This window comes from Melanostigma gelatinosum, assembly GCF_949748355.1.
Source record: "Melanostigma gelatinosum genome assembly, chromosome: 24".
NCBI lineage: Eukaryota > Metazoa > Chordata > Actinopteri > Perciformes > Zoarcidae > Melanostigma > Melanostigma gelatinosum.
Window position 1 is genome coordinate 10787443 of NC_136657.1, and position 24986 is coordinate 10812428.

Below are 24986 nucleotides of genomic sequence, written 5' to 3' on the forward strand. Positions count from 1 at the left end.
GTTGTTCTCTGCAGAGATCCATCTTCTGCAGGTGAAGCTCAACGGGCCTCTGCAGCAGAGAAGCTGCTGCACTAATGAGGACGGCGGAGCTTCTTTTACAGCGAAATCCAAATGTTCTCCACAATGAACATGAATCTGATTCATCGGGAACGTTTTGTTTTCTGCCAGCGAATTTATTTTTCCTGATGCTACTGAAGCGACTTGTCTTTTATCTTCAGAACTTTATGATTATTATAGTTCTCTTTTCTGACTACTTTAGTTTATAGGACTCTATTTCAAACAGATTATTAGATATTTCATCTCATCGTGTCACTTCTGTCCTGAAGTCTCGACTTTAGTCTCCGGACCTTTAGCTTAGCTTAGCATAAAGACTGGAAGCAGAGGGAAACTGTTAGCCGTGGTTGTGGTTCATCATTTCTTGAATCCAGAGACAAACAGAGAAAGGGAGTCACATTCTGGGACTATTTCTTGTCGTATCCATCCGCCCAGCACTGAACTGCAGATATAATCTGTGAGCACAGGTTTTGCTTTCTGCAGACGCTGAATGGCACCAAACATCCTCCTCTGCTTGTTGCATGGCTGTAAAGCACCAGAGGAGGAAGAGGAAGGTGCTGTTCCTCCAGAACAAACAGATCTGTGAGATGTTGATCCTTACATCTGGAGATTCCAGAGGAAGTAAAACGTGTTTTTCATTTGAGAGCAAAGGAACCGTAGCGACGCCGACGGCCACGATCTCGACGCGCTCTCGTCTCTTTACAGGAATGTGTTCAAAGCGTCGGAATGATGAAACGGTGCGAGGTGTCCCCCTCACTAATCCCTCCCCCTCCTCCCTCTTCTCTCGCTCTGCTTCACTGGAGGTGAGGAATGCTTCAGACTCTGCTCCAGACAGAGTTCAGAGCCGGCTTTCTCATCAGACTTCAGTCCAACTCACTAGAAACGGACAGAGCGGTTTAACTCTGCAGCACTTTCAAACACTTTCACCTTCTCATCCAAGATGATCGGTTTGTTTCAAGGTTCCTTATTGTCCTGCAGAGACTCAAGAAGAAGAGTTTACATCAGACTGTCTTCATGAAGCTCTGACACAGGTCAGCTTCTCTTAATGCAGTTCCATGTAAACCTGGTTAACACCTCACCGGTCTCTCTTCTGACGCAACGCTAGAAATCTCGAGAGTGATCCGTTCATCTTTTCTGATGCACAACAACATTTACATTTGTTGTGCATAAGAAATACATTTTCAAGTAAATTTAAGTTACTTTTACTTGAAAAAATGAAGTTACTTTATTTGCTTTATTATGTTGATTTTACTTGAAACATTAATTAGATTTTACTTGAAACATTAATTAGATTTTACTTGAAACATTAATTAGATTTTACTTGAAACATTAATTAGATTTTAGGTGAAACATTAATTTGATTTTAGGTGAAACATTAATTAGATTTTAGGTGAAACATTAATTAGATTTTACTTGAAACATTAATTAGATTTTAGGTGAAACATTAATTAGATTTTAGGTGAAACATTAATTAGATTTTAGGTGAAACATTAATTAGATTTTAGGTGAAACATTAATTTGATTTTAGGTGAAACATTAATTCGATTTTAGGTGAAAGATTAATTCGATTTTAGGTGAAAGATTAATTCGATTTTAGGTGAAACATTAATTAGATTTTACTTGAAACATTAATTAGATTTTACTTGAAACATTAATTTGATTTTACTTGAAACATTAATTAGATTTTAGGTGAAACATTAATTTGATTTTAGGTGAAACATTAATTAGATTTTAGGTGAAACATTAATTAGATTTTAGGTGAAACATTAATTAGATTTTAGGTGAAACATTAATTTGATTTTAGGTGAAAGATTAATTCGATTTTAGGTGAAAGATTAATTCGATTTTAGGTGAAACATTAATTCGATTTTACTTGAAACATTAATTAGATTTTAGGTGAAACATTAATTAGATTTTAGGTGAAACATTAATTAGATTTTAGGTGAAACATTAATTAGATTTTAGGTGAAACATTAATTAGATTTTAGGTGAAACATTAATTCGATTTTAGGTGAAACATTAATTAGATTTTAGGTGAAACATTAATTAGATTTTAGGTGAAACATTAATTAGATTTTAGGTGAAACATTAATTAGATTTTAACATTCTGGTGACTTTATCTGGAATCAGAGTTGCTTGTTCAGAGTATTTCTCATCATGGATCTTTATTCATAGAACTCAGAAGCTGCATGAAGAGCTTCCGGTCGGATGGTGTTCCGTGGTGTATTTTCTAGATCCTCGTGTTTGAGACGTCTCCAGATCTCCGGGACGTCCCGCTGACGGTCGGCTGTGTTTCTGTTTGGCGGACGAACACGCACTCACGTGGACCAGCTGCTCCGGCGCCTCGTACTCTCTGCTGCAGCCGTCCCAGTGGCAGCCGGTCTCGTGGACGGCCTCGGGCTCCTGCTTGCACTCGTCCCGGTCCGCGTCGTCCTTCGGGTGCGGCAGGCTGCCGCGGTGGATCTGTGGAGGAACATGTGGAACCGTTTACACGTTTCACCTGATGTGGACGTTAAATTACAGGCTGAAGTCCGTCACGCTTCACCGCAGCTGAACATTTGTTTGACAACCTGGGACTTTGTGTTTAAGACTCCAGCTTCTCTTTGTAATTAAGAAGCCTGAAGAGCCCACAACGTGATCAGAGCGTGAGATCACACTCGACCTCACCAGAACTACACATCGGCTTTAAAAGTCTCGAGATAGAAAACACACACAACTCTGACCTGAAACCGGCTCAAAGTCCGGACCGTGGAGCTGCTCTGAGGACGGAACGTCCTCACCGATGATTGAAAACTTCCAAATCCGTCAGAAGAGCATCCTGCTCTCTTCCTACTGTGTGAAATGTTCCAACTGAAAATATCTGTTTCAGAAGTTTCACTTTCAGATTCATTTAGACTTTCCAAAACGAAATGTCAAAAACGTCCTTTTTATTTCACATGAAAGAAGCCGGTTCTATTTAAACATGTTTGCATGTGTGAGACGCAAACTGACACACACACACACACACACACACACACACACACACACACACACACACACACACACACACACACACACACACACACACACACACACACACACACACACACAATGTGCTGACTGCAGCATCTTTGTCTCGGCCCCACGCTCGCCATCTTCATCAATTCTGGTGGCCCCAAGACGCCGGCGCGCTCCGCCGTCCTCATGCATCACGCCGCTATCGGAGGGGCGCCGCAAATTTGTCAAAAGAAAGAAAAAGGCTCCTCAGATGAAGCCCGGCCGATATTTCATGAAAATGAAGTTCTGTGGCACAGTTTACAGGAGGCAGCAGAGAGAGAGGCTGTTACCACCGGGACCGCTCTGTCTCCCACACGTCTCTTTACGGGACGGTCACCCGGGGTCACCACCGTACACCAGGGGTCACCACCGTACACCAGGGGTCACCACCATACACCAGGGGGTCACCCGGGGTCACCACCGTACACCAGGGGGTCACCACCGTACACCAGAGGGTCACCACCGTACACCAGGGGGTCACCCGGGGTCACCACCGTACACCAGGGGTCACCACCGTACACCAGGGGTCACCACCGTACACCAGGGGTCACCACCGTACACCAGGGGGTCACCACCGTATACCAGGGGGTCACCAGGGGTCACCACCGTACACCCGGGGTCACCACCGTACACCAGGGGGTCACCAGGGGTCACCACCGTACACCCGGGGTGGGAGACACCGTACACCAGGGGTCACCACCGTACACCCGGGGTCACCACCGTACACCAGGGGTCACCACCGTACACCAGGGGTCACCCGGGGTCACCACCGTACACCAGGGGTCACCACCGTACACCAGGGGTCACCACCGTACACCAGGGGTCACCACCGTACACCAGGGGGTCACCACCGTATACCAGGGGGTCACCAGGGGTCACCACCGTACACCCGGGGTCACCACCGTACACCAGGGGGTCACCAGGGGTCACCACCGTACACCAGGGGTCACCACCGTACACCAGGGGTCACCACCGTACACCAGGGGTCACCACCGTACACCAGGGGTCACCACCGTACACCAGGGGGTCACCACCGTATACCAGGGGGTCACCAGGGGTCACCACCGTACACCCGGGGTCACCACCGTACACCAGGGGGTCACCAGGGGTCACCACCGTACACCCGGGGTGGGAGACACCGTACACCAGGGGTCACCACCGTACACCCGGGGTCACCACCGTACACCAGGGGTCACCACCGTACACCAGGGGTCACCCGGGGTCACCACCGTACACCAGGGGTCACCACCGTACACCAGGGGTCACCACCGTACACCAGGGGTCACCACCGTACACCAGGGGTCACCACCGTACACCAGGGGGTCACCCGGGGTCACCACCGTACACCAGGGGTCACCACCGTACACCAGGGGGTCACCAGGGGTCACCACGGTACACCAGGGGTCACCACGGTACACCAGGGGTCACCACCGTACACCAGGAGTCACCACGGTACACCAGGGGTCACCACGGTACACCAGGGGTCACCACCGTACACCAGGGGTCACCACCGTACACCAGGGGTCACCACCGTACACCAGGGGTCACCACCGTACACCAGGGGGTCACCCGGGGTCACCACCGTACACCAGGGGTCACCACCGTACACCAGGGGGTCACCAGGGGTCACCACGGTACACCAGGGGTCACCACGGTACACCAGGGGTCACCACCGTACACCAGGAGTCACCACGGTACACCAGGGGTCACCACGGTACACCCGGGGTCACCACCGTACACCAGGGGTCACCACGGTACACCAGGGGGTCACCACCGTACACCCGGGGTCACCACCGTACACCAGGGGTCACCACCGTACACCAGGGGTCACCACGGTACACCAGGGGTCACCACGGTACACCAGGGGTCACCACCGTACACCCGGGGTCACCACGGTACACCAGGGGGTCACCACCGTACACCCGGGGTCACCACCGTACACCAGGGGTCACCACGGTACACCAGGGGTCACCACGGTACACCAGGGGGTCACCCGGGGTCACCACCGTACACCAGGGGTCACCACCGTACACCAGGGGGTCACCCGGGGTCACCACCGTACACCAGGGGTCACCACCGTACACCAGGGGTCACCACCGTACACCAGGGGGTCACCAGGGGTCACCACCGTACACCAGGGGTCACCCGGGGTCACCACCGTACACCAGGGGTCACCCGGGGTCACCACCGTACACCAGGGGTCACCCGGGGTCACCACCGTACACCAGGGGTCACCACCGTACACCAGGGGTCACCAGGGCAGAATGAATTGTCTCATCGCGGGACAATAACTGATGAAGTGATGCTTTCATCTCCGTACCGGTGAACAAGGAGACGGCGGCCTCAGGCCCTCGGCCTCCATCTTTACTTTAGACCTCTTGGTGACGGAGGGGTCGACGCTGCCGCTGACCAACGAGTCTCCGGCGTAGTTCTGAGGAGAGGAAGAGTCACCGGTGATCACTCAGCAACCAATGAACACAGTCACAGCTGAAGAGGCTTCCTTCAGGAAAGCTCATCGCTGTTATCTTCGTTTTTATTGATGAATATCACGTTAACGTCATAAAGTGTTTGTTTACTTTTGACTGCAGGCCGTTGTTGAGACCCGGCTGGCGGACGCAGAAAGTGGGCGGAGCCTGGACGAGAGGCGGAGTGTGTCCGAAGGCGCCGAGGCCGCGCTGCTGGGAGAGAAGCTGCTGGTACGCCATCGGGTTGAGGGGGTGAGGGAAGGGGAAGGACGGGCTGCGAGGAGATGAGGAGACGAGGAGACGAGGAGACAAGGAGACGGGGAGACGGGGAGACAAGGAGACAGGGAGACAGGGAGACAAGGAGACGGGGAGACATTTAAGTCAAAGGTCACCTGCATGGGCAAGGTGCATAAGGAAGGAGGGAAGGAAGGGAGACAGTAGGCGGAAAGGAAGAGAGGAAGAGGAAAGGGAAGGAAATGAGGATGTAAGGAAGTAAAGGAGAAAGTAGGATGTAAGGAAGAGAGGAAGAGGAAAGGAAATATGTAAGGAATGAAATTAGGAGGTATGAAAGGGAATGAGTAGATGGAGAAGGAGGAGATTTGGAGGAAAGGAAGAGGCTAGGGAGGGAGATTAGGCTGCAGGAAAGGAAATAAGGAAGTAGGGAAGGGAAAGAAGAGGGTACTGTAAGAAGGAAAGAAACCTAAAGAGGAGGGAAAAGGGAAGGAGAGAAGGAAAGGAGAAAGTAGGAAATTGAGCTGAGTAAATGAATGAGGAGAAAGGTAAAGGAAAGGAGGAGAAAGAGAAGGAAAGAAGAAGCAAGGGAACATAGGAGGAGAAGGAAGGGGATAGCGAAGGTGAGAAAGACAAGAAAAGGAAAACACAAGCAGCAAAGGACAGAGGGAGGAAAGGAAGCAGTGTGATGTGTCCTCAGGTGAGCTACCTGAGCCCCCCCACCGACAGGTGTCCGTAGGAGCCGGCGGCGGCCGAGCCGCAGCGCGAGCTGTTGATGTAGGCGACCAGCGAGCTGGGCGACGTCCGGATCATCGTCTGCAGGTCGATGCTGCCGTCCGACAGCGGAGACACGGACAGAGAGCGCTTCCTGTTGAGCCGGGGGCCGGAGAACCGGGACACTGAGGGGGGGGGGGCACAGGTGAGTGGACCACGAGGATCAGTCCCAAATAAAGGGACTACTCGAAACACTCTTCATCCATCATCATCATCGTCATCATAATAATAATAATAATAATAATATAATAATAATAATATAATAATAATAATAATAATATAATAATAACAATAATAATAATAATATAATAATAATAACAATAATAATAATATAATAATAATAATATAATAATAACAATAATAATAATAATAATATAATAATAATAACAATAATAATAATAATATAATAATAATAATAATATAATAATAATAATAATAATATAATAATAACAATAATAATAATAATAATAATAACAATAATAATATAATAATAATATAATTATAATAATAATAATAATATAATACTATAATAATAATAATATAATAATAATATAATAATAGTAATGATATAATAATAATAATATAATAATAATAATATAATAATAATAATGATATAATAATAGTAATAATATAATAATAATAATACTATAATAATAATAATATTCTAATAATATAATAATAATAATACTATAATAATAATATAATAATAATAATAATAATATAATAATATAATAATAGTCATACTATAATACTAACATAATAATATAATACTATAATAATAATAATAATAATATATTCATAATTATAATTATAATAATAATAAAATAAGAAATATTGCAATAAAGAAATGTGGACCCATGTGGTGACCTGCATTAAGCCTCAGCCGTTAACGGATCGCTTGAGTTGAGATCAACATGGCGTCTGCTTCGTGTTGAATGAGGGCGATGACGGAGAATCGATGGAGCGATGAGGACTTCCTGTTTGTTCACGGTGGACGAATCGATCAGACTTCAACACGTCTACAGACTGAAGTTATTCTCACGCTTGTTGTTAGACCGTTGATGTTAAGACATCTTTGCAGCTTTAAAGTCACGTTTTGTGGAACTGGTTGTTGCATTGAAGTCAGCTCTGCTCCTTAAATAACTCGACGTGACGCTGAATGAATTCGACCAGAATTCAGCCGTCATGTTCTGTTCATGTGCATATAAAGTGAAGACAGAAAGTTTATTCAGAGAGCAGGAGGAACAGAAGTCATCACTGATTTCTTGAACAGAATATTGTCCTTTTGCAGAAGAACCCGCTTTGTTCTCTGGGTTCTGAGCGGCTTCTCGCTCCTCACGGGCTCCTTCCAGACGAGCGTCACGTGACTCCTCAGGGAGCCTCTGAGAGAGTCAGGCGACGTTACCCAGAACCCCCTGCTCTCTAACTCCTGTCCCTAAATGCTCCGAGACGTCTCCGTCCTGGGACGTTACCGCTCATCCCCGGTGTCACGGGACGCTAGTTTAGACATTTAAGCAGCTAAAGCTGAGACGAAGCTCCGGGTGACGGTGGCGTTAGGGGAGGGAGGGGGAGGGGGGAGGGGGAGGGGGGGGGGGGGATCAGGTGTGTGTTTTCTGCAGCAGCCGTATTCATCTCTGTTACTTCCTCTCACCTCTGGGGAGATGTGTTTATTAATGTGCCACTTCCTCTGATAAATGGACCAATGGAAAAGCTCCGCTGCACTCGCTCGCCGCCGCCGCCCCTCCCCCTCCCCCTCCCCCTCCTCCTCCTCCTCTGTGATTTATATCAGCCGCCCGTGTGTGTGTGTGTGTGTTTGTGTGTGTGTGTGTGTGTGTGTGTGTGTGTGTGTGTGTATGTGTATGTGTATGTGTGTGTGTGTGTGTGTGTGTGTGTGTGTGTGTGCCACTGTGGTCCGTCTGTAACCGGACTGTTTGAAACCAGAAGGTTGCCGGTTCAAACGATGCCGCAGCTGCTGGGAAACAGCAGAAGAAGAAATGCTGGTCCTGCCGAGCACAGCTCTTGGACCATGGCAGTGTGTGTGTGTGTGTGTGTGTGTGTGTGTGTGTGTGTGTGTGTGTGTGTGTGTTGGTCCTGCCGAGCACAGCTCTTGGACCATGGCAGTGTGTGTGTGTGTGTGTGTGTGTGTGTGTGTGTGTGTGTGTGTGTGTGTGTGTGTGTGTGTGTGTGTGTGTGTGTGTGTGTGTGTGTTGGTCCTGCCGAGCACAGCTCTTGGACCATGGCAGTGTGTGTGTGTGTGTGTGTGTGTGTGTGTGTGTGTGTGTGTGTGTGCTGGTCCTGCAGAGCACAGCTCTTGGACGATGGCAGTGTGTGTGTGTGTCGTACATGTCGTCAGGAACAGCGTGCATGACGGACCTTCATCCTATGAGCTGATGTTTCATCACAGCTGAACCGACAAGAATGGAAAGTTTTCCTGAACGTTGGATAATTCAAAGCAGCTGTTTGTAGAATCGTAAAGTCTGTAACGAGTTGTACTGCAGGGGAAACTCTGTTTCCTGTGTTTGAGTGTTGTCCTGCAGCTGCAGTTCCTTCTGAAGCTCTTACTTTGGTGAGTCGGGTTGTGCTTCCTGTGCTCTGGGTGTGTTTCTGATGCTTCTTCTCACAGTTGGCTGAACAACTTAACGATGAGATTCCTGCAGAGGCGGAGCCAGAGCGGGCTTCCCGTCGCCGTTGGTCCGGAGAGTCCCGCCGGCTTCACTGAGACGGTTTGTTGGCCCTGAGCTGCAGGGAGCAGCTGAACCGGCTGGACTGTGAAGGTTTAAAACCTCCTTCTCGTGGATCTCTTCTTACAGAGGCCGACATGTGACAGCGGGCCACGTCTCGCGTTTGTCTCAGTGAAGGCGAGCCGAAGCATTGGATTTAAATCTGTGTTTCTTAAAGCAAGAGGCCGGTCACGGCCCTGAACGACGTTCCTCTGTCTGGTGTTCATCAGCAGGAGTCCCCCTCAGACCTGGTTTCCCTTTTAAGGCCTTCAAACCGCAGAGCGCCGGATCAAAGTCTCTATTTGTTAGAATCAGAAGCCGGGCGACTGCGTCACCAGAAGTCCTGGGAGCCGGCGGGAAGGTGCCGGCTCGGGGTCGGGAAAGGGTTTGTAAATCTCTTTAATGAGCAATGGAACGGATCATGAAGGACGTATTCTGATGTTTATGGATGAAACCAGTTCTCGCTCAATCAAAGCGAATCAAACAACAATGAAAATGATCGAGTTGCCGCCCTAAAGGAGCTGAAAGAGACCACAAGCGATCCCAGAGTCACTCACCGTCGATGGGGCTGATGTAGTCGGACAGCAGGGCCCCGGCCCCCCCGGCCCCCCCGGCCCCCTGCATGAACAGCTCACTGTAGGGGCTCCGGTGGCTGGCCATCAGGTGGTAATACTCGGCCGGGCTCGCCCCGGGAGGAGGAGGAGGAGGAGGGAGGCCGAAGAGCCCGCGCTCCTTCAGATGCTCGTGGGCCACTGAGGGGGGGGGAGAGGGTTAGTGAGCGGGGGAAGGAGTGAACAGCTGAAAGGCAGAAGAGTGAGTTCATGCTGAGGAGATCCACGAATGGGCCGAGGGGGGGGAGGGGCCTCCACGCCCCCCCCTTCTTCGCCGTGAGGTTCAGCTCAGGATCGATCGGTAGAAGAACTCACGGTCGGCTGGGCTGAGGCCTCTGGCCGCTGAGATCATGGACAGCGTGGGGCTGCCGTGCACCGAGCGCAGGTAGTGCTCCATGTGGGGGTTGACGTACGGGTGAGGCGGGCTGAAGGGGGAGTCGCCCGTTGTCACGGCGGCGGGTGAGAGGCGGATCAGGGAGATGTCGGAGATCACGGGGCTGCCGGCCAAACCCGCAGGGCTGAAACAGAGAGGAGCAAAGAAACGTGTGACAGACGTTTAGGTTCAGCTGTGCATTTGTTGGGGACAATGGAGTCCTGATCCAGACATGCAAGAGGCCCTCCAGCTCTCCGACATGTGACGAACAGCGTCTGGAGCTGTTTAGCCTCTTTCTGTAGTCAGTTTGAGTCTTTGTGGTCGTTTAGTGTCTCTTTGTAGTTGTTCTGTGTCTCTTTGTAGTGGTTTTGTGTCTCTTTGTAGTTGTTTTGTGTCTCATTGTGGTCGTTTTGTGTCTCTTTGTAGTTGTTTTGTGTCTCATTGTGGTCGTTTTGTGTCTCTTTGTAGTTGTTTTGTGTCTCATTGTGGTCGTTTTGTGTCTCTTTGAGGTTGTTTTGTGTCTCTTTGTAGTTGTTTTGTGTCTCATTGTGGTCGTTTTGAGCCTCTTTGTAGTTGTTTTGTGTCTCTTTGTAGTGGTTTTGAGCCTCTTTGTAGTTGTTTTGTGTCTCTTTGTAGTGGTTTTGAGTCTCTTTGTGTCTCTTTGCTCATCGATGTGTGTTATTGACGCTCTGATGCACTGAACACCTGCAGACTTTAAATGCTGCTCCATCAGCATGAAGCTCGCGTTGACCACCTGCAGCTGCCTGAGTGATCCACCTGTAAACCTGATCCTCGAGCCCCCCCCCCCCGTTGAGAGTGAGGTAGTGAGGAAGGTGACGCTTCCCCCTCGGGGTGCTCACAACAATCCCTCGTTAGCATCGTATCTCTGGAAGACGAGTCTGATGGAGAAACCGACACCTTTGTGAGGTAAAGTGATCTTTAACTGCTGAGGTTTATCTCAGTGTTCTAATACATCTGTAGAATAACACTAAACCCCCTCAGATGAAGTGAGTGAGTGTCTCTCACCTGACTGCTTCATTAAAGATACACATCCCCATCATCATCATCATCATCATCATCCTCATCATCCTCCTCATCATCCAACAAAGACTTCGCGCCTCGCAGACACATTGCTGGATTGCATCACAAGTGAAGCGATGTGTTTCTTTCTCTCTGTGCCAAAAACATAACCAGCCCCACAGCGCCAGTGAAGTATTGATGACTCATCGAGTAACAGCAGCAGGTGAAGCGGTCTCACAGGCTTCGTTGGCGGAGATAACGAGCTCCAACAATCGCAGCCTGAGAGGTATAAACATGTCTGAAGAGCTGACCGCGGTGAATAAGTCGTGTAATATTCAGATATTCAGAGAGCGTCTGGCTGCGGGCGAGTTTTACGGGCGTCTGGTTGAACACGATGCTCTGCCTTTGGAGCGTATCCTGGTCCAGACAGACAGAGGGAGGGTGTTAAAGCTGCATTCTCTCTAGTGGCCACCAGGGGGCGACTCCTCTGGTGGTCACTAGAGAGAATGCAGGTTCACACCTGCATTCTCTCTAGTGACCACCAGGGGGCGACTCCTCTGGTTGTATAGAAGTCTATAGAAAATGACTCTACTTCTCTCTTGATTTATTCCCTCAGTAAACATTGTAAACATGAGTTTATGTCTCAATCTCTAGTTTCAAGTCTTCAATACAGCGTGATGTTCATTTAGTACATTATGGTCCATTTAGAGTCACACAGACCATAAAGCAGGGGATGCTTTAGGGCGGGGCTACACAGTGATTGACAGGTCTCTAACAGACCATAAAGCAGGTCTTCTGGTTGAACAAAAACCAAGATGGCGACGCTGAAAAGAACCAAAGCAATCTCTCCTAAACTCACCAGAACCCTCTGTATTTGGACTCAGTAGCTTGTGAGAAACGAGGAGCGTCATGAACACGACATTGCTGCTGTATAGATATGAGTATGAGATCTGACCACCGATGCGTTGAAGGTGCCTCGTTTTGTTTTAACGGCACATTCCTGTCCAGCTGAGTCGGAGAGCAGCTGGACACACTCCTCTGGTGAACCGGTTGCTGCAGTGGAACCAGGTGGAGCTGACGTGCCTCCAACACTTTTATTTGAAAGCTCTCACACCTCCTGCAGACGTGACCTCGTCTGCTGTGAGTGTGAACGAGTGCAGCAGCTGCTGTCATGATGTCATTCACACGTGACTCGTTAAAACACCGTCAGCAGTGTTGGTCATCTGAAAGGTGTTACGTGATCATTGTTTCCTGGACTTCTGCAGCTTTTAACCTGGAATTCAGTTTAAAAACCGTCATCAACTCATTTCATCGAGTCAGGAAGCAGCACAACCTCAATGAACGGCAGTGCTGGTGTTTGACAGTGAGTGTGAAAGCATTGTGTTCTACTGGTCTACTGGCAGCAGGAGTCTTTGTGCACATGCAGTTTATATCTCAAATCAAAAAGAGCTCCTTCAACGGCTTATTGTATCAGAGCAGAAATCTAAAACAGATTCTAAAGATTTCAACAACAGAAACGCTTCAAATCATCACAATAGAGAAGCTTTAAAAGGTGAAGCCATGAATCTGTGAAAAGCATGAAGAGTTCTGTGTGTGTGTCATTCCTGCACGCATCGGAAGTGTGTGTGTGTGTGTGTGTGTGTCTGTGTGTGTGTGTGTGTTTCTGTGTTTCTGTGTGTGTGTGTGTGTGTGTGTCTGTGTGTGTGTGTGTGTGTGTGTGTGTGTGTCTGTGTGTGTGTGTGTGTTTCTGTGTTTCTGTGTGTGTGTGTGTGTGTGTGTGTGTGTGTGTGTTTCTGTGTTTCTGTGTGTGTGTGTGTGTGTGTGTGTGTCTGTGTGTGTGTGTGTGTTTCTGTGTGTGTGTGTGTGTGTGTGTGTGTGTGTGTGTGTGTCTGTGTGTGTGTGTGTGTTTCTGTGTTTCTGTGTGTGTGTGTGTGTGTGTGTGTGTGTGTGTGAGTGTGTGTGTGTTTCTCTGTGTGTGTGTGTGTGTGTGTGTGTGTGTTTCTCTGTGTGTGTGTGTGTGTGTGTGTTTCTGTGTGTGTGTGTGTGTGTCTGTGTGTCTGTGTGTGTGTGTGTGTTTCTCTGTGTGTGTGTGTGTGTGTGTGTGTGTTTCTCTGTGTGTGTGTGTGTGTGTGTTTCTCTGTGTGTGTGTGTTTCTCTGTGTGTGTGTGTGTGTGTGTGCGCGTGTGTGTGTGTGCGCGTGTGTGTGTGTGTCTGTGTGTGTGTGTGTGTGTTTCTCTGTGTGTGTGTGTGTGTGTGTGTCTGTGTGTGTGTGTGTGTGTGTGTGTGTTTCTCTGTGTGTGTGTGTGTGTGTGTGTGTGTGTGTGTGTGTGTTTCTCTGTGTGTGTGTGTGTGTGTGTCTGTGTGTGTGTGTGTGTGTGTGTGTGTGTGTCTGTGTGTGTGTGTGTGTGTGTGTGTGTGTTTCTCTGTGTGTGTGTGTCTGTGTGTCTGTGTGTGTGTCCGTGTGTGTGCGTGTGTGTGCGTGTGTGTGTGCGTGTGTGTGTGTGTGCGTGTGTGTGTGTGTGTGTGTGTGTGTTTCTCTCTGTGTGTGTGTGTGTGTGTGTGTGTGTGTGTTTCTCTGTGTGTGTGTGTGTGTGTGTGTGTGTGTGTGTGTGTGTGTTTCTCTGTGTGTGTGCGTGTGTGCGTGTGTGTGTGTGCGTGTGTGTTTCTCTGTGTGTGTGTGTGTGTGTGTGTGTTTCTCTGTGTGTGTGTGTGTGTGTGTGTGTGTGTTTCTCTGTGTGTGTGTGTGTGTGTGTGTGTGTGTTTCTCTGTGTGTGTGTGTGTGTGTGTGTGTGTGTTTCTGTGTTTCTGTGTGTGAGTGTGTGTGTGTGTGTGTGTGAGACATAGAGATGAATTGCAGTGTGACAGTGAGTTTCTCTGGTGTCGGGCTCTCTGATTTAGATAAATCACGCCGTCCAGCGAGCGGCTGAATAAAGTCTCTTCTCTCTGCAGGTTTATGAGTCTGCTGCTGCGTGAAGCGGACGCCTCAAACTTAACAGCCCCCCCCCCCCCCCCCCCCCGGATGTATGACCTACATACAAACAAACACATCACAGTGCTGCAAATCATGGCCTCCTTAAAAAGTCATTTCATCATCTCGTCCTGCACGTCGCTCCGTCCTCAAAGCCGGACGGAGATATTAAAATATGGAACCATGAAATAGAAATGAATGTGTGAGGAACTACTCAGGTACTAAACTAAAGTACTGAGGTTTACACAAGTAAAGTACTGAGATTTACACAGCTAAAGTACTGAGGTTTACACAACTAAAGTACTGAGGTTTACACAACTAAAGTACTGAGGTTTACACAACTAAAGTACTGAGGTTTACACAACTAAAGTACTGAGGTTTACACAACTAAAGTACTGAGGTTTACACAACTAAAGTACTGAGGTTTACACAACTAAAGTACTGAGGTTTACACAACTAAAGTACTGAGGTTTACACAACTAAAGTACTGAGGTTTACACAACTAAAGTACTGAGGTTTACACAACTGAAGTACTGAGGTTTACACAACTGAAGTACTGAGGTTTACACAACTGAAGTACTGAGGTTTACACAACTAAAGTACTGAGGTTTACACAACTAAAGTACTGAGATTTACACAACTAAAGTACTGAGGTTTACACAACTAAAGTACTGAGATTTACACAACTGAAGTACTGAGGTTTACACAACTGAAGTACTGAGGTTTACACAACTAAAGTACTGAGGTTTACACAACTAAAGTACTGAGGTTTACACAACTAAAGTACTGAGGTTTACACAACTAAAGTACTGAGGTTTACACAACTAAAGTACTGAGATTTACACAACTAAAGTACTGAGGTTTACACAACTGAAGTACTGAGGTTTACACAACTAAAGTACTGAGGTTTACACAACTGAAGTACTGAGATTTACACAACTGAAGTACTGAGATTTACACAACTGAAGTACTGAGGTTTACACAACTGAAGTACTGAGGTTTACACAACTAAAGTACTGAGGTTTACACAACTAAAGTACTGAGATTTACACAACTGAAGTACTGAGGTTTACACAACTGAAGTACTGAGGTTTACACAACTGAAGTACTGAGGTTTACGCAACTAAAGTACTGAGGTTTACGCAACTAAAGTACTGAGGTTTACACAACTAAAGTACTGAGGTTTACACAACTAAAGTACTGAGGTTTACACAACTAAAGTACTGAGGTTTACACAACTAAAGTACTGAGGTTTACGCAACTAAAGTACTGAGATTTACGCAACTGAAGTACTGAGGTTTACGCAACTAAAGTACTGAGATTTACGCAACTGAAGTACTGAGGTTTACGCAACTAAAGTACTGAGGTTTACGCAACTGAAGTACTGAGGTTTACGCAACTGAAGTACTGAGGTTTACGCAACTGAAGTACTGAGGTTTACGCAACTGAAGTACTGAGGTTTACGCAACTGAAGTACTGAGGTTTACGCAACTAAAGTACTGAGGTTTACGCAACTAAAGTACTGAGGTTTACGCAACTAAAGTACTGAGGTTTACGCAACTGAAGTACTGAGGTTTACGCAACTAAAGTACTGAGGTTTACGCAACTAAAGTACTGAGGTTTACGCAACTAAAGTACTGAGATTTACGCAACTGAAGTACTGAGGTTTACGCAACTAAAGTACTGAGATTTACGCAACTGAAGTACTGAGGTTTACGCAACTAAAGTACTGAGGTTTACGCAACTGAAGTACTGAGGTTTACGCAACTGAAGTACTGAGGTTTACGCAAGTAAAGTACTGAGGTTTACGCAACTAAAGTACTGAGGTTTACGCAACTAAAGTACTGAGATTTACGCAACTGAAGTACTGAGGTTTACGCAACTAAAGTACTGAGGTTTACGCAACTAAAGTACTGAGGTTTACGCAACTAAAGTACTGAGGTTTACACAACTGAAGTACTGAGGTTTACACAACTGAAGTACTGAGGTTTACACAACTGAAGTACTGAGGTTTACACAACTGAAGTACTGAGGTTTACACAACTGAAGTACTGAGGTTTACACAACTAAAGTACTGAGGTTAGACTTAGGTTTTAGAAAAGACCGTAAACGACGAGTTAGGTTGATGAAACGTTGGTTAAAGTAGCGAGAGAAGTGTCGTTACTGAAGTACGGAAGTTACGTGAGAAATAAATCAACGTTGTCTTGTTTTATGTGTTTTCTGTGTTTTATGTGTTTTATGTGTTTTTTGTGTTTTATGTGTTTTATGTGTTTTTTGTGTTTTTTGTGTTTTATGTGTTTTTTGTGTTTTATGTGTTTCATGTGTTTTATGTGTTTTATGTGTTTTCTGTTTTTTGTGTTTTATGTGTTTTATGTGTTTTTTGTGTTTTATGTGTTTATTGTGTTTTATGTGTTTTCTGTTTTTTGTGTTTTATGTGTTTTATGTGTTTTCTGTTTTATGTGTTTTATGTGTTTTTTGTGTTTTATGTGTTTTATGTGTTTTTTGTGTTTTATGTGTTTTTTGTGTTTTATGTGTTTTTTGTGTTTTATGTGTTTTTTGTGTTTTTTGTGTTTTATGTGCAGAACGAACGGCGAGTTCGTGGATTAAAGATCCGTTTGTTGGTCTCATCCCGTCCTGTGTTGTCCAAGTGTACGTGGATAACGTGCATCATGTGGTGGGATATGTTGTTGATGATGATGATGAGTTGTGGTGCATTGTATTTCGTAGGCGTAGCTGTGCATGGTGTACGTGGATAACGTCCATCATGTGGTGGGATATGTTGCTGATGATGATGATGAGTTGTGGTGCATTGTATTTCGTAGGTGGAGCTGTGCATGCTGGAGGAGAGCAGCCTGGTTTCAGTAAACTGCAGCAAAGCTCCAGTGTTCAGTCCGCTCGCAGGTCTCTGCCGTGCAGCCGGCTGCCAAGGTGTTGAAAGTGAAGCTGTGGCTCAGGCGTTAACAGGAGATGTTTTTAGAGCTGCAGGCTGCTGAAGCTTTACATCTCACATGTTGCCCCCCCCCCCCCCCCCGAGCCGCTCTCTCATTGGCTGGCGAGGGAAGAAACCGGAGAAAAGCTTTTTCATGACAGGCTGACAGCAGCAGCCCTCTCATTACGGGATATGCAAACAATGATGAAGAGGACGGCGGCGGGTTGTCATGTTCGACAAACAGGGAGGGGCCTCTGACACGCTGCCGCCAGCCGTAACAAAGCGCGGCGCGCGCGACACATGACACCGCACTTAATTTGCTGCGCAATGTTCCTGTAATTAGGTGAATTTGGCACAGGCAAGGGGAGCGACAGCTAGATCAAGGTCCTGATGAATTAGGGGTCCACTGTCAAGATCAAATCACATTAATCAAGGTGGCCGAGCGCGCGGACAGCCCCCCCTCCCCCGCCCCCCCGGCGCCGTGATGAATAGCCCTGCTTCCGCCAGGCGCGCGGTATGCATCACCATCAAACCCTGGATCTAAATGTAAGAGCACTATTTGGAGAATTCTATTGACTTTTCTCTTTTTGTTTCTTTTTCCTCTGGTGTGATGAACAGGCCCGGCTCCAGGCACTGATTTGCGGGGGGGCCTTACGTTGCTTTGGGGGGGGCACGTTTTCTTTGTTTGTTTTTTTACAGCCGATGGTAGCATAGTAGGTCAACTTGTGTGTTGAAAGATCAGCAGGTAGCAGATTCAGCCACAACAAGACATTTAAAAAATAGGCACATCCAGCAACAACATTAACAACAACAATAACACACTCTACAACAACACACTGTGCGGAGTTTGTCCGAAACACAGCAGTGCAGCATGCAGCAACAACGAAAAGGGCCTACCAACAGCTAGCCTACAACAGAAATTAAGAAAACATTGCTTTGCATTACATATTTGTTTGTTTTTCCAAGAAAGAACAAACACATAGGCCTACAACCAATCATTTAGCCTAGTCCATAGGGCCAGGAGGCTGGATAAAACCTGATAACTCACCATTAGTAGAGCGGGAGACGACGATTGGCCACCGAGTGAAATCTGCGTAGGACAGTGTCCCTCCATTCACTCCTGAACTTCTTTGTTAAGTCCTTCTCGAAAGCTAGCATAATCAGGTTGGCCTTTCGTTTGTGGAGCATCGACTGTCTGTGATCTGAGAAAACATTCTTTAAAGTGGAGAAGGAATTCTCACAGAGGGCCGTGCTTGCACCAAAAGTCAGTGCATGTTTCAGAGCAGTTATGACGCTTGGCATTGCCTCAAGAGGCTGGTGAAGGTATTTAAGAACTTTTGCCATAGTCCATCTTCCCCCGTCAGGTGGGGATGTGTCATCCATTCGCGCACGTAGGAACTGGTTAGCAACCGTGTACTCCGTATCCACCACGGACGTGTTGGTGAGCTTCAATAGTGGGGTGATCTTAGATGCGTCGAGAAAATCGGCGTCCTCTGGGTCCAGCGCCTTTAATGCACCCATAACCGCGCAGTTGCGCTCTCCGAAGCGCTCCTTGATTTCCCCACACACTGAATCAATGCAGCTGAAATATAGCCTCCGCAGTTCCATCTCGTCGTTGGGGTCCTCCTGTGCGATTCTCTCCTCAACAATGTAGATGTCAAAGGCTGGGTTGATGGTGCGCCTTCTCTTTTCCATGGGAGGCTCTGCACTCCGGCAGCGCTCCAAGAGAGCCACAAATTTAATTTCAGAGCGCAGGTTCTCAATACACACACACGCAGAATTGACAAGTTGCATACCTGTCAAAAGATCCATGTTCTCTGACTGTAGCATGGTATTAGGGGGGTCGAGGTATGACAGGATAGAGTGTACCATCTCGGCGATGAACCTGAAGCTGGGCTCAGACATGGTCCGAAGCAGACCTGCCGCTTCAACGCGCACGTCTGCGCCATAGGTCCTCTGGCTGTCAATCTCTTTGAGGAGGGTGACCAGGTCATCAAATGATCTTAAAACAACAGAGACAGTGCCAAAGTGACCAGTCCAGCGTTGCTCCAAGAGGCGTTTCAACCTCTCTCCCTTGTACAGGATGGCTACTGTTGGTCTCCTGCAGAATTTGTAGAGGATATTGCAGGTGCTGAAAAAATCCAACACGGCCTGTTCTGCTGCCAGGGCATGCGAGACCACGAGATGTAATTGGTGGTTGAAACAATGGACATAAGGAATGTCTCGCTGCAGTTTCTCTTGCAACCGTTTCTGCACTCCCCCGTGCTTACCGGACATCAGAGAAGCACCGTCATACACTTGGCTAATTATTCGCCTCGGACTCAGTCCAGCTTTAGACAATTCCTCCACGATCGTGTCAGTCAGTGTAGCCGCATCCCCTTGGTCAGCTGTGGCAATTGTCAGAAGACGTTCGGTTGGCTCATATAACTCATTAATAAAGCGCACAACTATTGAGATGTTTTCTCTTCCTGTTGGGTCTCGAGTACCATCCACTTTTATCGTGTAAAATGACTCCCCAACCTCTGTCACGATGTGCTCAGTGACCATGGTGGACATGATGTCCAACAATTCATTCTGGATCTCATGGCTGGTGTATCTGGCATTGTGTGGAATGGACTGGGCAATCGTGGCCAAAACAGGATCTTTCCGTAGAGTATACTCAAACATAGACAAGAACAAACCACAGCCATCATCAGACATACTCGCATACGAGTCATTATCGCCTCTGAAAGGCAAGTGGCTGACGGCGAGAAACTCAATTACATCTACTATTGATGACAGGTAGTATCTATTGCGCTGCAACTGTTCAGCGTTAACCAACGTCGATACCTCTCTTCCTGTAGCAATCCTCATTGCCTTGTCTTTCCACATAACTGCACAAAGCATGTGTTCTTTGGATGCTGCATGTTTGTTCAGCCCTTTCCCCATCTCCACTGCATGCTTCCAATCGGAAAATCCATTCAGAGTAAAGGCAGAGTCCATGGAAGACCCAGGCACCCGGAACTTTCGGCAGGGGTAACAATATGCAGCATCTGCATTAACTGAATACTCCAGCCAGTCTCTATTAGTGTACCAGGCGCTGTGGAATGATCTCTTTTTACCTGAAAATAGGCTTGATGGGTAATTCTTTATCACCACTTGATTGGGTTGATCAATGCCCAGATCTCCTGCTGGTTCAGATGCCTGCTGTGAGGACCTCTGCTGCCTGCTAGCTTCGACAGGGTGGCTAACGTTAGCTTCTCTGGAGCTGTCAATCTCCTCAGACGTCTGTGCGTGTGAGCACCCGGCTTCGCTTACACGCGCTCTGTCCCCGTCCTCTGAGACACTCCGCGGTTTATGAAAGAAACGTCGTATATCCATCTTTTATTTCTTTATCTCTCTATCTCGGACTCGGATCACAACTACTGTTGAGCAGCCTATTCTGTTCGCACGGCACTTCGCAGCCGCGGCCCGCTCTGCACTTGTCATTTCCGTTTTTACGTCAAACCAAAAGTGGTTAAAATTATTTTTTAGCAAACTTCATATTAAGTGTAGTATAATAATAATAATAATTATAGTATGCATTTATTCGGGAAAAGATAGTTATTTTTGTAATTGTGATTTTTTACGTGTGATAAGTGACTGACAGGCTCGTCCGTCCAGGGCGGGCCCAACCGAGTCCCAGGGCGGGCCTTGCACCCCAAGGCCCGCCCCTAGCGCCGGGCCTGGTGATGAAGTACTTTAAGTCCTGCAGGAGTTCTTCCACTGAAGCAAGATGTTTGCACTGGTTTACAGCAGAAACACACATTTGACATCCAGCTGATGATACAAGTCACTTTCATCAGAGTTCATCAGTCGTAGAATGTGATGCAGCGTTACGTTTTGTTTCCAGATCTTTGAAAACAGTTTCAAAAGATCTTTCAGATCAAACCAGCAAATCTACGAAAGAGTTCACGTCTCAAACCGACGCTGAACATGAACTCCAACCGCAGCGCCGCGTCTAACAACAAGCTGCACGTTTTGTCCGAGCACAAAGTAAAAACTAGAAGGTGTGTGTGTGTGTGTGTGTGTGTGTGTGTGTGTGTGTGTGTGTGTGTGTGTGTGTGTGTGTGTGTGTGTCTCTGTGTGTGTGTGTCTCTGTGTGTGTGTGTCTCTGTGTGTGTGTGTCTTTGTGTGTGTGTGTGTGTGTGTCTCTGTGTGTGTGTGTGTGTGTGTGTGTGTGTGTGTGTGTGTGTCTCTGTGTGTGTGTGTGTGTGTGCCTCTGTGTGTGTGTGTGTGTGTCTCTGTGTGTGTGTGTGTGTGTGTGTGTGTGTGTGTCTCTGTGTGTGTGTCTGTGTGTGTGTGTGTGTGTGTGTGTCTGTGTGTGTGTGTCTCTGTGTGTGTGTGTGTGTCTGTGTGTGTGTGTGTGTGTGTGTGTGTGTGTGTGTGTGTGTGTGTGTGTGTCTCTGTGTGTGTGTGTGTGTGTGTCTCTGTGTGTGTGTGTGTGTGTGTGTGTGTCTCTGTGTGTGTGTGTGTGTGTCTCTGTGTGTGTGTCTCTGTGTGTGTGTGTCTCTGTGTGTGTGTGTGTGTGTGTGTGTGTCTCTGTGTGTGTGTGTGTGTGTCTCTGTGTGTGTGTGTCTCTGTGTGTGTGTGTGTGTGTGTGTGTGTCTCTGTGTGTGTGTGTGTGTGTGTGTCTCTGTGTGTGTGTGTGTGTGTGTGTCTCTGTGTGTGTGTGTGTGTGTGTGTGTCTCTGTGTGTGTGTGTGTGTGTCTCTGTGTGTGTGTGTCTCTGTGTGTGTGTGTGTGTGTGTGTGTGTCTCTGTGTGTGTGTGTGTGTGTCTCTGTGTGTGTGTGTGTGTGTGTGTGTGTGTGTGTGTGTGTGTGTGTGTGTGACCTCTACTCGGGGAGTGTAATTACGCGCTGGCTCGGGGGCAGAGCGGGCTGCACCGCACAGATTAGCTGCACAACAAGCCATTAATGAATATAAAGAGGTGGTGCTGTGTGTGGTGGGATCCGGCCGATCGCCGCTAATGGAGCGAGCTGCAGGTTGATACGAGCCGAGCGGCAGAGATTTATGTGTCTTCGCTCCGCAGGAGGAGAGGTGGAAGGAGCGGCTGCTTTGATCTGCTTCTTCACCGGCTGATGAACTTCTGCAGCATCACAGCTCAGCGGTGAGCGTTCACGTCTCACCTCAAACATCCTCTTTCATTCCTTGATGAACGCTTTCTGCAGACTTTGCCTGAGTGAATTACCCACAATTCATAGCGTTGTGACGTTAAACACGATGTTACCAGCGACAAAAAGATAAACGCAGTAAAAAATATGAAATAAATAATCTTTGGAAGCCTTTGCAGCCTCGAACACTCACCCATTGATCGGGGCATTCTTTTGTTATTCATTTCATACAAAAATATAATTCATTGATCTTTTTATCTTTTATTAAAATGTGAAATGATTTCCAGCTCTTCATCTGTTGAAATCCTTTAGATTACACTTTAAACATGAAGCTCAATGCATGTTTTCCTCCTCACACTTATTGATCTGATCCGTGACGGACAGAACTTTGAACTACAAAGACATCGATACAGGTTGTTATGATAATGTGGTTCAGGTCTAAGGCCTTAGGGGGGCCTTGGTGCTGGTCTTTGCTCAGTCGTCTTCCTCTCGTTCACACTCGGCATCAGCTGGTGAGCTGCCTTGCTCAGAGGCTCCTCGGCAGAGCTCCACACTTCAGACTCCTCAGAGCATCAGAGTGTTTGTTCTGAGGAGGAGGAGGAGGAGGAGGAGGAGGAGGAGGAGCAGCTTACCCGTGCATGGCGTGCAGCGCGTGGGGCTCGTAGTGGTAGCGTCCCTCGTGGTGCCGCATGTCGATGGGGATCGGGGTGTGGAAGGTGGGGAACATGTGGTGGGGGGCTGCGAAGAAGAAGAAGAAGAAGAAGTTCGTCAGAAGACGCTTCAAAGGCTCAACAATAAAGCAACATGGATTTCCAGAGTAACATATATTGGTTGTATCACATGAGAGAAGTGGGATGAATAAATAATCAAAGTGGGCCGAAGAAGCCCGACATCTCCCACATCAGAGACCTCCAGCAGAGCTTTGACAAAGTCCTGCAGCTCTGTGATGGGAGGCTGCAGCCCCCCCGACGTCTTTCTCCTCCGTTACAAACACGGACGCTCTCGTGGCCTGCTTCCTGCTTCCTGCTTCCTGCTCCCTGCTTCCTGCTTCCTAACGGGACCGTTGGCTTTCTAGGAGAGGAAATCACAAGAAAGCTCCTCTCGGCACCTTCAGGCGGGGAAAAGGGAAGCAGACTTTGGGGTGTTTGGTCCTACATTTCCCATGATGCAACATGCTGGGAACTTGTCATCAGACCACAGAGACATTCAGACTTCATCATTCAGACTTATTAAAGAATGACTCCAAACAGTCTGTTCCTTTTCATAAATCATCAACTTCTGATGCAAACTCTGGTTTTCAGACCAAAAAAACTCAAAAGTACTTTTTGGAATATTTTCACGACTTATTCCGAGTCTCTGACATGAAAACATGATGAAGCAACGTGAGATCACTGTGTTCAGAGGCCTGTTGTTCGGAGGCAATAACAACCACAGAAGAAGAAGTCTTCACGTTAGCGGCGCGTTGAAGGAACCCCCTCTGGCTCTTCATGGTCCTCGTTAACTCCGTCTCTTTCAGATCCCGTTAATCGTAACCGGGTGTGTGTCGTCTCCGGGAGACGGCGAGAGGAAGACGAGGAGGAGGAGGAGGAAGGTGAGCCAGCTGATCTCTGGATCGCATTAAAATTCTTCTGGTGTCACACGACGCTGCCGTCTCTGCAGGGTGAGCGGGGAGTTTGGGAGTTCGGGGTCAGGGTTACGGATCATTATCTGCCCCGGGCCTCTCGGGGGCTCCTAGGGGATCCCCGGACCTGAGTGAGTCAGCAGTCCAGGTCCATTCCTCTCACTCTGCACCCTGACAGAATGACGGACAGGACCCGGTAGAAATAGACCTCTTTGCTCTCTGGGTCTGCAGAACGGCAGCGAGGCCTGACGGGAGTGAAACGTAGAAAGAATCTCTATCAATAAACGCAGAGAGCATCCGCACTGTTTCTGTGAATAAACTCACTCTTTAAGCTCTGTACCTTATACATACATACATACATACATAATCTATCTAATCTATCATGATTCATATTTAAATACATCTTGATCTGTGTATCACAATCTGTTCATCACTTTCTCTCTATATGTTAATATCTGTCTGTTACTCTGTGTCCTTGCTTCCTTGCTTCCTTCTCTTGGCCTCCTAAAGGCTCCATTCAAAGATCAGCTTTAGTTAAACACCATTCATAACAGGTGGGGGGGGGGGGGGGGGAGACAAAGAGCCGCTAAATCTGGGTCACTAGAACGTGACGAAGGGAGGAACAAACCTCAAGTAAAATACTGCAGTACAAGTACACGGCAAAGTGGACATACTCAAAGTACTCATTTCTCCCATTTTCAGATGACTTTTTAAAGAGTTTGTGCAGATTAATAAAGATGATGATAAACATGAAAAACTAAGGAGAGAAGGAGGAAAAATAACAGGCTTCAAGAGACGGAAGAGGAAACTAAAGGTCGCTGATGCTTCACAGTTACATCTGGAGTTTGTCTCAACATCCAGTAACATGCGAGTCACAAACCAGACGTGGATTTTTGTTAAAATCCCGACAACAACAGGGACGAACGTCTCGTTACGGCGAATCCGAGGCTCAGATTCCTCTTCCTGTTCGGACTCGTTGGACCTGAAGGAGGACCGGCTGGATGCCGACAGGTCCTCCAGAGTCCCGGCCGGCTTATTCCATCACCCGGACA

At 47.5% G+C, this 24986-nt stretch overlaps 1 protein-coding gene across 1 annotated transcript in view; it reads right to left on the reverse strand.

Annotated features, from left to right (window-relative positions):
- Nucleotides 1-24986, reverse strand: part of LOC306797017 (zinc finger protein GLI2-like) — a 51952-nt gene that overhangs the window by 6106 nt on the left and 20860 nt on the right. Inside the window, exons 3-9 of the mRNA XM_079296175.1 lie at nucleotides 22946-23051; nucleotides 10207-10409; nucleotides 9838-10032; nucleotides 6496-6685; nucleotides 5667-5829; nucleotides 5411-5521; nucleotides 2377-2517 (exon numbers count right to left, since the gene is read on the reverse strand). Coding sequence (XP_079152301.1) covers nucleotides 2377-2517; nucleotides 5411-5521; nucleotides 5667-5829; nucleotides 6496-6685; nucleotides 9838-10032; nucleotides 10207-10409; nucleotides 22946-23051 — 1109 coding nt within the window. The remainder of the gene's footprint in view (nucleotides 1-2376; nucleotides 2518-5410; nucleotides 5522-5666; nucleotides 5830-6495; nucleotides 6686-9837; nucleotides 10033-10206; nucleotides 10410-22945; nucleotides 23052-24986) is intronic.